This window comes from Xenopus laevis, chromosome 5L (genome assembly GCF_017654675.1).
Source record: "Xenopus laevis strain J_2021 chromosome 5L, Xenopus_laevis_v10.1, whole genome shotgun sequence".
Classification (NCBI taxonomy): Eukaryota; Metazoa; Chordata; class Amphibia; order Anura; family Pipidae; genus Xenopus; species Xenopus laevis.
In genome coordinates this window covers 87,947,896-87,963,761 of record NC_054379.1, presented here as the reverse complement: position 1 = coordinate 87,963,761, position 15,866 = coordinate 87,947,896, and the positions used below count along the sequence as shown (strand labels likewise).

General features: G+C 35.1%; 1 protein-coding gene across 4 annotated transcripts in view; it reads right to left on the bottom strand.

The window, feature by feature from the left end:
• Positions 1 to 2,324: 2,324 nt before the first annotated feature.
• epha7.L (EPH receptor A7 L homeolog) overlaps positions 2,325 to 15,866 on the bottom strand; it is a 117,352-nt gene continuing 103,810 nt past the window's right edge. For 3 of the 4 annotated variants that reach the window (XM_018263379.2, XM_018263380.2, XM_018263381.2), the window contains 4 exons: positions 14,623 to 14,772; positions 9,562 to 9,755; positions 6,460 to 6,615; positions 2,326 to 3,612 (listed from right to left, as the gene is read on the bottom strand). In XM_018263379.2, coding sequence (XP_018118868.1) covers positions 3,498 to 3,612; positions 6,460 to 6,615; positions 9,562 to 9,755; positions 14,623 to 14,772 — 615 coding nt within the window. In that variant the 3' untranslated portion in view covers positions 2,326 to 3,497. Of the gene's footprint in view, positions 3,613 to 6,459; positions 6,616 to 9,561; positions 9,756 to 14,622; positions 14,773 to 15,866 lie in introns of all 4 variants that reach the window. The other variant, XM_018263378.2, reaches the window with a different exon arrangement.

The following is a 15,866-nucleotide window of genomic DNA, read 5'->3' as shown; positions in this document are numbered from 1 at the left end:
TCCAGCTTGTAACCCTTGAACTACATGCACAAAAAATATAACAATTATTAAAACTAGTATAAAGGGGGTCACTGATGTATTGCACTTTACTTGTTTAAACATATAATCAAGTTTAAAGGAGACATATTGTGCAAAAACAAGAATGTGCCAATACATTATACTCCTCTAACTACCTACAGAATTGAAAAATTCCCCCTAAAACCCAACTAGCCCTGCCCATCTGTTCCACTTCCTGCTGCCTCCTTTCCCAGGCTGTGCAGGGGAGCCAGTGGTACTCAGCACACTGCACTGGATAGGAACCATCAGCAGCTAGGCTGACCTGATAGGGAACTGAAGCCTGTTTTTGCTTGTGTGACTGCAGGGCTGTGATTGGCTATCCCCCTGCTGCTGTGCTTCTGGCAGGGACTGCAAGGACATGGCCATCCCTCATTTGCAGATCTAGAGGGAGCACAAATAAAGGGGGCATTTCTGAAGATAATATTAATTTTTAGCCCTGCATAAAACCAGCACTATGTAGTTATTATTGCCTACAAAGTCAGGGTTATTTTACATATCCTATACTGTTTATCTCCTTTAAAGCATCAACAGTAAGGTTGTATTCTTAAAGCAATATTGTACAATACATTTTCCCCTTTCTCCAGAGCCAATGAGTGCATTAAAATTTGGTTGGGTTTAGACCTCCAATAATCAATAATATTGCTATATGGGATTAATAACATGATTTTTACAGGACTAAGGTACGTTTCACAGATTTAGTGGACAAATCCCTTGACATGAGCCTCATGTTTTTCATACCGTATACAGAAGTTTGCCCCTCAGATCATGCAAGGGATCCATATGGTGAGTCGTGGTCTGCATAGATGGTCTCATATGGCCTGTCACCACATTCATTTTCTTGATTGATATTTAAATGTGTCTATTCATATGTTTGTCAAAAATTGGATAATATAAGTACTGCACACAAGCTGATAGGCTGTCAATGGGGTCAAAGCAGAATGACAGCAGCCAATGTCTACCCATGAACCAGGACCTTTAGAACCTAGTGCTGAGTTACTGAATCAGCTTCTTGTTGCCTTGGACAATAGCATGACTTCTCATCTTCTCAGGACTAGCTTTGTATAAAACGAATGCTGTGTACATTAATATATTAGAAAAATGTGTGGTTAAGGTTTTAAAAGTGTGCTTGCCTGGATCTGTTAAAAGTGTTGCTCTAATGTTGAGAAACAGATTGGAAAATTACATTTTTTAAAAAACGTATTTCAGCTAGAAAAAAAGAAACAAGCAAGTGCGCAAATAATCCTTCAGAAGCCTCTGTTATAGTTCCAAAAATATATTTACAGTCTAGTACAAAGATTACAAATGGAAGTGTCTATGACATGGGAATATTTGTAAATGCATTTTTTCTGCGTTTTCTTCAAAAGGAAACATCATATAAATGATTGTTTGCTACTAGGTAAAATAAATTAAAAAATAAAAGTCAAAGCAACTATTTACAGGGATTGAAATGAACAGAAAGGAAAACAAGCAGAACGTCATGTCCATTTGTGTTTTATGCAGCCATCTTTGGTCCTATGTGGTAAAATACATATGAAGCACTGAAATACCTGTTTTGTGATCCTCTGCGAGTAAAATAGAAAAATATAGTGCATTGTATTCAGAGCTCACTACAGAGAAATGTGTGTACAAAACAAGACAGTATAAATAAATGTACAACCTTTACAAGGAAACATTTACAATAAATGTGGTTGCCCACATTATCAAAGAAGACCGGATTCTGACAGATCCCTGGGATCTTTCTTTAAAACAACCCGATTCGGCTTGGAAGTAAACAATTCCACATAAAGGGTCACTGACGGTCTAAAACCTATTTTACAAATACCTCTTATTCTAAAGATATACACAAAGGGAATATCTAGAAAGACAATTTATTATTGCTTCTGATCGACAAAAAAAAATAATAAAACTTCATTTTCTCACAATTTAAGGACAAAAAATACAAGAGGCAGATATTCCTGTGTGTCCAATGAGATGCGTTACTCTCCGATGGTAAACAAAATGGCTACCCTTTTAACCCTGATACATAGTGCTAATATAAAAGCTGACACATGCAATCATATATGATTGCCTTCTATAACATCTCATACAAAATATACTTTGGCTATTTCTTTCAAATCTGATTGCTTGTCAACTATAATCTTAGAGGCCCATTTATCAAAGGTCAAATTTCAAATTCATGTGAATTTTTTTTCAATTTGAATATACTTACAATTCAACTGGTAGGTTATTTAAGAAAACATTTGAATATGTAATATTCGATCAAATGGTTCCGTCCTGAAAATTTTAATTGTATTCAATTCGTACGAATCGAGTTTTTCTCCTGAAAAAAAAATCAAATGGCTCTATGGACCTCTGCCATTGACATTGGTTTTTGGGGGCGAATATTGAATTAGCACTGTTTCCATGGTTGAGTTGTGATACATCTACATAAATTTACATTCGAATAGGAGGATTCAAATTCGAAATGTGTGAATTTTGAAACTCAAAAGTTTTAATCTACTATTCGACCCTTGATAAATTTGCCCCTTAATTGCAATGATTTCTGACAGTGAAAGGTTTGTTAAATGCCAGATAACCCTGCTGTGTGTGTTGAACTGAAATATCGTAGGGATAGTGTAATATAATTCAGTATTATTTGGTGATATTGTACCTAGTTCAGAAGACCCTGCTCATTCTGAGAATTGCCTTAACTCTCACATTTTATTCATGAAAAGTAATGTTTCTGACGCATATTCTATATTTAGGGTGTGAGAAACGTCACACAAATACGGTTATTGCTTTAAATTCAGCACATCTTAAGAAAACAACAGGAAAAATAAAATACATGTCATAAACCTGCAGAAGTTTCATATACTTGCAAGTGATTTGCTAATGTCTAAAGGGTTGTGCAGTCAAATGAATCAATGCTAACAGCATTTATATATTTCTTCAGCCATGCTATTAACGGTTTACCAGTATTCGGGAAATGAAACGTATTACTCTGAAAATGGAACATTAAGAGACTAACACAAGAAAAAAAAAAGAGATTATAAACCACAGATCAAAGAAAATAATTTTGCTGCATTTACCAATAGTCTCATGATTTTCTCCAACAAATATACTCTTTTTAAAATTCTTTATGTACAGTACAGTTGAAAAAGTCATTTTGGGTAAAAAGGAGGTTAGAGAGCTCAGTTGTACTTTTTCAGGTAGTATAATGTTTTACTGCTGTCTTCGTTGCCACACCAGGATGATCCAGTTCACTTTCAGGTTATATCTGGTGGCACTTGGGAGTTCAAGTCTACAGGTGCTTGAGGATCTAGTTGATTTGTACTGTAGAAAGCCATAGTAAAGAAGACTCAGGAAATTGAGTAAAGTCTAGCAGCAGTTCTTGTGTAGTGAGATGAAGGCCAGTGCTGTTGTCCCATAGTCTTACCTCCCGATTAAGGGAGGACTGTCCATCACACTTGAATGCCTGTTCCATGTAACTGAAACATTTGTGCTCTCATAGTCTGAATACTGTTCATTATTTTCTTCTGATGTCCAACCAATGTAATTCCTAAGCTGATGACATCACTAAGGAGAGAAAAAAAGATAATTACTCCTTGCAAAAGTGTGTGGAGGAGTTCTGCTTATGGGAGCAATCACAGATCACTGGTATAGCTATGGGACCTGTTATCCAGAATGCTCGGGACCTGGGGTTTTCCGGATAACAGATCTTTCCGTAATTTGGGTCTTCATGCCTTAAGTCTACTAGAAATTCATTTAAACATTAAATAAACCCAATAGGCTGGTTTTGCTTCCAATAAGGATTAATTATATCTTGGTTGGGATCAAGTACAAGGTATTGTTTTATTATTACAGAGAAAAAGCAAATCATTTTCAAAAATGTGCATTATTTGGATAAAATGCAGTCTATGGGAGACAGCCATTCCGTAATTCGGAGCTTTCTTGATATTGGATTTCCGGATAAGGGATCCTATACTTGTATCACAACCCAAATATAGGTTACATTTGCCGCATAAACTATATGTTTTATTTAATTACTAAAGGAGCAAAAACAAACAAAATAGAAAAGTGAATGTCTGAATGTTAGTTATTATTTTGAACTTGGTGCATTGATCCTTTAAAAGGCTGCCTATGCTTTCTAGACAACCTAGCTACATCCTAATTACTATTATTATTATAGGTAGCATAATAGCAGATGGCAGTGGCATATCGTGTATTGTGAATGAATACTCGGGTAGATATTCTAAAGACATGTTTTAAATGTCCATTCATGGCAGAGAGACTGGAAGGAAGGCTGATGTGAAATGGAAGGGAAGCTGCAGGGGTGCAACTCTAGCAAAGTCTTGAATATATGTAATGAGTGTTGTGTTGAGGAATAGATGGTTAGAAAACTGTAATGAGCAGTTCACATGCTAGAGGAAATCAAAGATGTCATCCCAAGTAAACAGTGACCTTCCAATGACATATAAATGATTTTTTTAAATATTGTCAATATCTCGTTATTGAGTGCCTCCATCTTATATCCTTGCTATCTGCCCTTAGCAGGGGCTTTCTGGAACAAGTAACTGACATGTTTAGTTAGTTAGTTGTATCTGCTACTTCATTTTCTTCTAACTTGATAAAATATAATTTTTATCTTAAATGCATAATAAACACCTCATTTTAACGTGAGCTCATAAGGTGCACAAATACTATCTCAACTTTCAGAAATAAATATAAAAAAAAAAAATATATATATATATATATATATATATATATATATATATATATATACTTTATTTTTACACAGATATACCTGATTTCACAGATTGGAAGTCAACTATAAAAGTCTTTTAGTGTGTTTGCCGCCCCCAGAGTCTCACTGTAATGCAATCCATCCCTTATCTTGTTCTATTATAAAGTGATGGATTCTGGGGCTTGAAGTCCCTCAGCTTTCCAGAAAATCTGACTATGGTAAGTAGAAGGACCTCAAGTCCCAGAATCCATCATTTTTCACTGGAACAAGTTGAGGGTGAGAGTTGCATTACACTCTTAGCATAAGGGATCTTGGGAAATAGCTCATTGGAGTTATCATGGGGTCCTTGGATCTGTGGAATCAGGTATGATTGTGTAAAAATAAAGTTTTATATTTATAATTTCTGATAGTGTTTATATGTCATTTCTACATAAGCTCAACTGAATGAGCTCTTGTCAAAAAGGGGGGTACATGTTATTTTAAGGAGGACTGTTGTGAATATATTAAATTAAATATTTAGAAGATATGTAAGGTTTCTGAGCCTATATTAATTTTTGCAGTGTGTCTGAATGGGTATTTTTCAAATCAAGTTTCTTAAATCTGCTGTGTTCTTGTTTTAAATCTAAAACAATTCTATTTATATTAGCTACAAAAACTCTGTTTCACATATTAAAAGATTATTTTGGTCTTCCAGCTAATTCAGTCGTCTATAATGCACCTATATTCTATACAATTCTGGCTCAGATGCATATGAATAAATGCATTTAAAAAGAATACTAGAAGTGACTTTGGTTTCGGGGTCTAATTAATTTGACCCCTATATTCTTCACAATACACATTTGCAAGATCAGCATAGTTGAATTCATTCATTTTGCAATATCATTACATAGACTCAATTTGCTTCCCAGCTGGCCTGCTGTGCATGTTGACCCTGCTGATATCACTTCTAATTTGTTAGTATTTAGGTTAATAAAAACAAACTATTTTTGCCAAGGTCAAATGAAACATGAATTATTGCTGCATAAATCCTTCTTCAATATGACTGGAATGCAAGCTCACCAGAAAATGGGCACATTCTGCAAGTTCTGAGGCAACATCATTGCACTTCTATTTAAAATTCTGCCTACTTTCGATCTCAGTAAAAGATTGTTGTGCCCAAGAATCAAATGAGCGGCAATCACTATACTCATAGTTTGGAATGTTGCATGATTATTCTTTAGATTTGTTTTCTAGAGAACCCACATTAATCTGAAAATTTGTTTATATGAGCACAGGCAAAAATGACTACTCTGACCAATAAACTAATGGGAAAATTCTAATTCCTGGCATGGACCAAGCCTCCTTTATTGGAGAGAGTTGCTGTGAACAAGGAGGAAGATGGCGGATGCCTGCCCTGCCATAAAATATCCCAAGCTGGTGTAATATATAATGAAGTGGAGATCCGGTCAGCAGTATGGGGCGAGCAATTAAAATTTGTGACTTAACCTCTCCTTGTTCTTTAAAAAGAATAAGGCACTGCCACCCTACCAGTACAGGCTAATGAAAGGGAGTTCCTGCAGACCTTTATCCCTTATGTGTTGGGTTTGGAAATTGGTTTCTAAATACCATAACATATTAGTGACAAGCACGGGCATGGAATCAATTAGTTATAAATACAAATACCATATACTGTAACTTACTCAATGGACATCCTGGCGACAGCCTCAAGGGAATTGTAACCTGATGAGCTGAAATTCTCCTTGTACCTTTCCATCTTGATAGCTTCTAGCCATTCTCCCACAGAGCAAAAGGAATTGAAGTCCAGGGTATTCTGATCCAGAAGAGGGCTAGTAGGTCTGAGTAATTCAAAAATATTTCACGTCACTGGTGAGGATAGGGTTAATAATTTTTATGTATTCAAAACTATTAAAGGGATCCTGTCATCGGAAAACATGTTTTTTTCAAAAACGCTTCAGTTAATAGTGCTACTCTATCAGAATTCTGCACTGAAATCCATTTCTCAAAAGAGCAAACAGATTTTTTTATAATTAATTTTGAAATCTGACATGGGGCTAGACATTTTGTCAATTTCCCAGCTGCCCCTGGTCATGTGATCCACTTTAGGAGAGAAATGCTTTCTGGCAGGCTGCTGTTTTTCCTTCTCAATGTAACTGAATGTGTCTCAGTGAGACATGGGTTTTTACTATTAAGTGTTGTTCTTAGATCTACCAGGGAGCTGTTATCTTGTGTTAGGGAGCTGTTATCTGGTTACCTTCCCATTGTTCTTTTGTTTGGCTGCTGGTGGGGAAAAGGGAGGGGGTGATATCACTCCAATTTGCAGTACAGCAGTAAAGAGTGATTGAAGCACAAGTCACATGACTTGGGGGCTGCTGGGAAACTAACAATATGTCTAGCCCCATGTCAGATTTCAAAATTGAATATAAAAAAAATCTGTTTGCTCTTTTGAGAAATGGATTTCAGTGCAGAATTCTGCTGGAGCAGCACTATTAACTGATTAATTTTGAAAAATGTTTTTTTCCCCATGACAGTATCCCTTTAATAAGAAATCAGTATTAGTAGTAGTAATCAATGTAGTGCTTAAGCACATGGTACAGTTATTAAGGATAAGGCTTACAGGCTCTGCAGTCACAACGTGCTGCATGTGTCCATAGGGCAAATTCTCCAAAATACAAATTTTCACCTCGGAAGGCTTCGCTCAAATTCATAAGGTGCAAATTTGCTACCACTACGCTAATTCTCTAAAATGCAAAGTTACGCCTAGGGAGCGAACGCTGGCGAAGATTTGCTAGTGTAGATTCGCTAGCGGGAGCATTTCGTAACGAATTTTCGCTAATGTTCATGTCTGCCTAGCAAAACTTTGTTAATACACTATGCTTAGGTCAATTTGAATAGGGTCGGGTACATACAGTATAGGTCATATATACAGTATGTCTTTATTAGAGATGTTTGTGCAAATGCTTGAAGTGGCCACTTATTATTAAAAATGGAAGGAAGCAAAACAAAGACAAAACAGATCCTCTAATGTCCTATACATGAACCCACCCAAAACAAATGTGGCATGCCCCTAAAATGGTTAAAAAAAAGTTAAAACAAACATTTTAAACAAATACAACTTTTAAAAAGAATCCCACTTTAAAATATGAAAAAACGCCAGAATTTTTTATATATTTTTTTAACTTTTCGGCATACAGGATATTATGTCACTGACATAAGATTGAGGAGCTCCATCTTATCAGTTCACCATGGTCTACACTGGCGAAGGAAACTGATGAAAATGGAATATTCACACTTTTTTCGCCAAACTTTGTTAGCGATGTACTCTTTCGCTAGTGAATTGTCCTCTACAACTGTTAGTAAATTGGAGATGTCCCTGCGGATGTTATTTCTGCCGAATTTTCGCTAGCTTCACCTTTTAGTGAATTTGCCCCCATGACTTCTTCTTTAGATGATTTCATTCAAATTTAAAAACTATTCTACAATGATGGTCAATTATCTCTTTTCATTATTTTCCTCATTCTAAGGTAATAATATTATCCACTTTTTTATGAACACACGTTTTTAAATTCCCATATTTAAACTTGAATACATAAAAAACTCTAATAGTAAATTGGTGATGCCATCGACCCCTATTTCTCAAAAAACACGAGAAGGGCAGAAGATTCTCTAGTCTTTCGAGAAGGAATTGCTTGGAAATAAAATGATGTGACACTGGAGTTAAGTGGTTAAGGTGTTAAAAAGTGCAAAGTTTGATACACATTTAGTAACCCAGAGGAACCAACCAGCAATTATCATTTAATACAAGACGTAGACAAATTCATCTTTCATTACCTCATAGTATTTTATATGGCTTGTTTAATACACTTTGTATGATATAATACAAGGTGCAACATTTGTGCCTCTATTCAATATGGGAATTTATAGATTGAGTGTACATAATACAGTGGCATCTTTTTATGCATTTGTATAGGTAGTTACGTGTAAATAAAGTGCTGTTCTTGATATATTTGCATTGGTGCTAATATGGCTTGCTTCCCATTTATCTTTATAGATTTCACATTAAGCGCACGACAAGTTCTGACCTGATTCTATTATTATCTCACAGTTGTTAATTTTAGTCTTTTCATTTATTTGTTCAACTCCTTTTCTAGGCGATATTGCTCTAGGGATTCCAATAGTCATATGTCTTTTGCACTTCAGTGCAATTACTGATATTTAATTTTTAGAATTCACCACACTGGCTTTTTTTTCTGTCCAATAGTTACTTGAATGTACAGTAGTACAAAAATTACAAAATTAGGACACCAGCAGTAATAAAAAGACAACATTTTATTAAAGAAATTATCTCAGTTGCAACACTGGACACAGTCCTAAAACATGAAAGCTGTGGAGCTCCTGGACATCATTTAATGAAGCCAAACAATAAACACAGCGTTCTTACAATTTTGTGCCATAACTCATTGGAATTTCAAGCTGTGCTTCTACCTTATTTTCATGTTTATAAACTTGGAACACCATCCAACAATTCAGATGAATGCTAATGAAACCAGTCTACACTTTCCCCCCAAACACTCACCCAAAATATTTTTCTGCCTTTAAACTGTGAATATTGGCGGGTATGAACACTTTTCACATAGATACAATACTTTGCTTGTCCATGTGTTAATAATTTTATTACCTAACTCATACTGGTAGTGAATAATTCAAAACGAAATCCCCAAAAATCTGTCCCTTTCAATCCAACAACTTTTACAGTATAAAGAAATATATTGGCAGCATTTTACCTATTGCAAGTTCCCATAGGAGTCTTCAGGCTATTAGGGTTCCGTATCATTTTATCTAAAATACCAACAATTTGCTCAAACTTAGGCCTTTCTCCACGTTCTTTTTGCCAGCAGTCTAACATTAGTTGATGAAGACCAGAAGGGCAATCCATTGGTGCTGGCAAACGATAACCTTCTTCAATGGCTTTAATAACCTTTTTTAAGAAACACAATTTTCAAGAAGACAGTTGAATTACTTTACAGTAGGCTCTACTTCATGTTTTCAGAGCTAATTTGATTTGAAAACAGTATATATTTGTCTATGAATGTCATGCCTATTCTTAAAAAAGAAAAAGTAGCTTGCCTAATACATTGCCTTAAACAATACAAGTTTAGAGAGATTGAAGAATACTAATTTCATTAGAAGACATTTCCCTACAGGTACAATAAAAGACATACATCCCTTCCTTGTGGTTTCAATAAAAACATTTTCTTAAGTGTCAGCTCTCAGTATCTCAAATTCATACAGCAGTTTTATATATTTATAGAATATCATGTAAAGCAAGGCACTCACAGGTCTTAAAATATGGTGAAAAAGGTATAAAGTTTATTTGTTATTCCAACGTTTCGGTCTTCCTTGAGACCTTTGTCAAGGTAAGAACAGAGTGAAGAAATTCAAACCTTATACCCCTCCCCTTGAAAATGGCGCCAAAATGTGTGTAATTAGTTGCTAGAAACGATGTGTGGATCAGTGATCGTTTTACTAGTGTTCACATAGCCAACCTCTGTAGACATGGTATTGTAAAAGCAGTGATATTTGTTATAAAAAAAATGTAACTTAAAGTGTGATAATCACAAATTCAGAACACAACACATATCAAAAAGCCATAACCAATAAAATATACTGGCAGAGACAGGACAGATTGCAAAGAATAAACCTCAAAGGAAAGTTAAGAGTGAAGACTTAAGTGTCTATTATGAGCAGGAAAGATTTATTGTTGTAACTCAACTGTTTGTAGTAAGGTACCTGAAGTTTGCAGTAAAGGCATGCATGGGCTTGTTTTTCTCTGTGCAACAGAGGATCATATTACACACTTAGGTAAGCAGAAGAGGAGTGACATCATCACTACTTAATTGCTGATCATTATGTGTGTGGTGGGTTGAAGGACTCAAAATCCCATCATCCTAGTTTAGCCAAATCACCAAAGTAAAAAAGTGTAAAAATTATATTAATTTTAATTACATTTAAATTTGGATTAGCAGATACAATAGGTGTGTATCCTAAGGCTGCACGGCTCACCCCTTTCTGTCCCCAAGTTTACAAAGAGTGATATAAGGTCATACGATCGCAACCAATAGTCAATTGTATGAGTTCATAGTTAACTTGATGCCCTTAATGTGAAAATATTTAGATTTATAATCAAAAGGTTACATCAATAACCATCCTTTATTTACATTCCTTTATGGCATTGTCCATGAGGATTTTCATTCATCCAGGCCATGATACACAGTATCTAGCAGAAATAAGTCTAAATCAACTGGACCATCTGAGTATTTTTGAAAACGTTTCACCACTTATCCAAGTAGCTTCTGCAGTTCAACTGAGTGGTCCCTCACAAGAGAAATACAGTCACCTACATCCAAATACAATGGTCCCATTGAAAAATTTCCCTTAAAGGTTTAAGTTCTGGGGAATTCCCAACTACTTAGGCGAACTGGAAAAAAGATAAGCGGTGAACTGTTTTCAAGAATACTGAGAAAGTCCAATTGCTTTAGACTTATTTCTACTAGATACTCTATGTCTATGGCATGGTTATTACAAAAATGACAATAGCACAACAAAAAATATATCTTCGGTGAGGAGCTCACTGTAAGCAATGCTCATCCCTTCAAAAGAGGGTCATATTTAAAATGTGCCTAGTTTAGTGGTGATTACTATCTATAAAAGGTTTTTGGGAACAGTAAAATACTTTAAAGTCTACTGTACAACATTGCAGAATATTTTCACACATTATAATTACAGGTTAATTATAATAATAAGGATGATATAATGGTGCCAAATAGGGAATCCTACATAAAAAAATTCATTCATCAAGCAGGTATAAAGTGAAATGTCACTTCGCTTCCAATCAACCAAGTATTTTATCTACAATGCATAATTATTTCCAAGAAGCCCAGTATAATTTTAAAATGTAACGTGAACAATGATAGAAGAAGGGGAAGAAGGAGGGCGGAGGCTTGAAGATGTGAAGTCATACAGGGTGATAGAGAGATATCAGAGAGATATCAGAGAATAGTACAAGGGACAGAGGAAGAAAAGAAAGTACATTTCCACCCTCCACTTTGCCTAAATATTTATACATACAATATGTAGAGTACCACCCCATATTTTTGGCAGTGGATCTTGCTATGTGTGTGGGAAATTTGAAAAAGCAAAAAAAATTCTTTAAAGGGGGTTGATTTTTACAAATATTCCATGTGCCAGCCCTGCAACAATTAAACATGGCAACATTTGATACTCTGTATGCTGTACAGTTGTGAAAATTACATGTAAGTCACTAGACTATAATACAGAAAATTGTGGGTCAGATACATTTATTTTATACATTTATTTTATGAAGAAGGCAGTGTTACTGCAAAGTCATCGGCTAGCCTCTAGGCATATATTAAATTTCAGTTCTGTGTTTTTCTTTGATATTGATAATAAAGGCATTTTTTTGCTGCTGAACTACTTAGGTATTTTTGTAATGCCTAACTATAAATGATTAAGAGATTTGCACCTGAAAGCTAGTTTAACTGACCTTTGTAACATCAGATGAGCCAACTTTCCCAATGCATTGCTTATAACATCATATCCCACTCGTTAAAAACCAAAACTCATGGTCACCAGTTCCAGCACTCTCATTACCATATTTAGTTATTTGTACTTTATTAAAGGCTGCTTGGAATTGTAGTTCACAAGCAACTGCAGACCCCAAAAGCATAGATACACCATCAGACTGATTTCTAAATATGAACCAAGTAACAATCCATGAATTATATAACTTGAACTGCTTACCACTCAGTAAGAATATAAACATGAAGTAGGAAAGAACTAAAATATAACATAATAGAAGTGTCAGAGGTGTTCTATAACCACATAGGGAATAGGCAACAGGTGCAGCTCTTTGATACAGGTGAAAAAACTCAAAAGTGACTTCTGATTTCTTCATTTAAAAAAATGTTTTATATTATGCACATTTGAATAAGTCATGTAATGGATATGAAATATTTTTGTACTAATAATATCTGAGGACACCACAGGACAGCAGATCATATCATTTAAGAATGAAGGGGTTTGCATTTAAAATATCTTGTTCTAAAATCTCTGTTGAATTAACAGCTTTTAAGTGTCTGTGGGTTTCCTTTCATGCCAATCATTGCTGCTATTGCTTCCTGAAAATCAGTGAGACAGAATCAGTCTGGGACTCCATAATGTGAGTGGCGGATTTATTCAATTATTTAAATATCAGAAACCTATCAACATTCATTATCTTAATGACTGTCATAATATGTATAAAGGTATTCCATTTTACTATCATTTAATTTCTATGAGAAATGAAAAGGCGGAGACGGTATTACTTCATTTTAGGTGATATAAAGCATGGATGAAATATCAAAGATAGCTGTCAATGCAAGCAAATTGAAAGACAAAAACCATACAGACAAGACTGTCATTGGAGAACGACTCAAGATAAGACAAGCTTAAAATTAAACTTTTAAAGGACTGCGGAAGCTGACATGCCTTGACTGATTCAATTGAATCTTCTCACAGCTTATGTCCAGCTTCAGGATAAATACTAAGGAGAATCCACTAACTCTGCTAGCTAAACAATAAAAGATAACACAGCAACACTTGCTTATTTAAATGTTAAGCAGCTGCAGCTATACAGTTGCTTTGTATTCTTGTCAGAGATGTTTATGTTTGTTGTTCGTACTTGAAGGAGGTGTCAAAGAAATAAAACTTTACTGAGTATCTAGGGAATGTAAATATTTCTCTTTCCCATCCCCAAGGATTAGTTTGCACATATTTTGACAGTCCATGAAATCTTTGACATTGAGCCCTGTCAAATGTTAACAATTTTGCACTCTGCAAGGATGGCTCACGAGTTAGACTTTTTATATCTTATTTTAGATTTATGATCCATGGCTAAATAAACAATGATAAAAACTGACACACGCATAAAGATATGTATATAAAATATTATATCTGTGTATTGAAAGGATTTAATATTTTTCAAGTTCTTATATTATTGTTATTCAAACAAATTGAAATTCCAAATCATTCTTTAAAGGGATACTGTCATGGGAAAAAAAAATTTTTTCAAAATGCATCAGTTAATAGTGCTACTCCAGCAGAATTCTGCACTGAAATCCATTTCATAAAAGAGCAAACAGATTTTTTTTATATTCAATTTTGAAATCTGACATGGGGCTAGACATTTTGTCAATTTCCCAGCTGCCCCATGTCATGTGACTTGTGCCTGCACTTCAGGAGAGAAATGCTTTCTGGCAGGCTGCTGTTTTTCCTTCTCAATGTAACTGAATGTGTCCCAGTGGGACATGGGTTTTTACTATTGAGTGTTGTTCTTAGATCTACCAGGCAGCTGTTATCTTGTGTTAGGGAGCTGTTATCTGGTTACCTTCCCATTGTTCTTTTGTTTGGCTGCTGGGGGGGTAAAGGGAGGGGGTGATATCACTCCAACTTGCAGTACAGCAGTAAAGAGTGATTGAAGTTTATCAGAGCACAAGTCACATGACATGGGGCAGCTGGGAAATTGACAAAATGTCTAGCCCCATGTCAGATTTCAAAATTGAATATAAAAAAATCTGTTTGCTCTTATGAGAAATGGATTTCAGTGCAGAATTCTGCTGGAGTAGCACTATTAACTGATGCATTTTGAAAAAAAATTTTTTTCCCATGACAGTATCCCTTTAATATCTACATGGCTGTGCAATTTTATGTATATGCCTTTACATTCGTTTTATTATTTAATGGGCTTAATAATCTTGATGCTGACAGAGACAGAAGGAATTACTTACATCCTGATTTGACATGTCCCAATAAGGCCTTTCTCCATAGGACATTACTTCCCACATCACAATTCCATAACTCCACACGTCACTCGCTGATGTGAATTTGCGATATTGAATGGCCTCCGGTGCTGTCCACCTTACTGGAATCTTTCCCCCCTGATTAGATACAATGAATACAATAATCAACTCTTTGGGATTCAAAAAAATGAATTTCCATTAATAATGTAAACAAAAATAAAAAAAAGAGTAAGAAACTTAATTTTATAATTAACTATTATTTAAATAGTGTCAACACATGTACACAACACTTCATAGACAGTATACATCAGTACATACTCACACCAGAGCTTACAATCTTAGGTCTCTATCATATTCACACAAGATAGGGAAACTTTTTATCAGGAGTCAGTTAAGCTGCCTGGATGTTTTCAAAGTGTAAAAGGAAACACACACACAGAAATGGGGAGACCATACATATTTGCATATAGCACAGAAGTTGGATTAAAATTTATTCCCACAGCTATGCAAGGAAGATGGGCTACCTACTGAGCCACTTTGCTGTCCACTTACTAGCTTTATTCTACAGTATGTCAAGGGTCATCAACACCAAAAGATGAAAAGAATTCTTAAACTTTTAAATGTGCTGTTTTCTGTGCATTACTATTTTAAATGTCAACAGTTTTAGGCAGTGGTAACTATGGTTAAAATGCTGATACTTTAGAATCAACAAATAACTTTCCTACCTTCGTGTTAAAGATCCAGTGGGGAATATAATATGTTTAATCAGCATAAAACATGTTTGCAAAGATGATTGCGAATGTTAGGGACCAAGATGTTCCTTGTTTGCATCTTTAACTGATTTCAGACCTCAACACCTTCCTCACAAAGTTTGTGAACAAATGTCTTTTGTGAACATTCGTAGTGTAAACATTTGCAAAAGTTCGATTTTAAATATCGCTTGCAATTTTAATTACATTCACCCTTATGTTTTTTTGTTATTTCTTGAACTAAACAGGGCAAACAGTGACATTGAAGCTACTCCATGTTTGGTCCTTGTGAGGTAGATAATTATACTACTAGAGCACAGACTCCATGTTTGGTCCTTGTGAGGTAGATAATTATACTACTAGAGCACAGACTCCATGTTTGGTCCTTGTGAGGTAGATAATTATACTACTAGAGCACAGATAAATAGAAGTCTATTATTTATGGCGATTATCTGAACTCTGTTAATCTAATTATAAACCAAG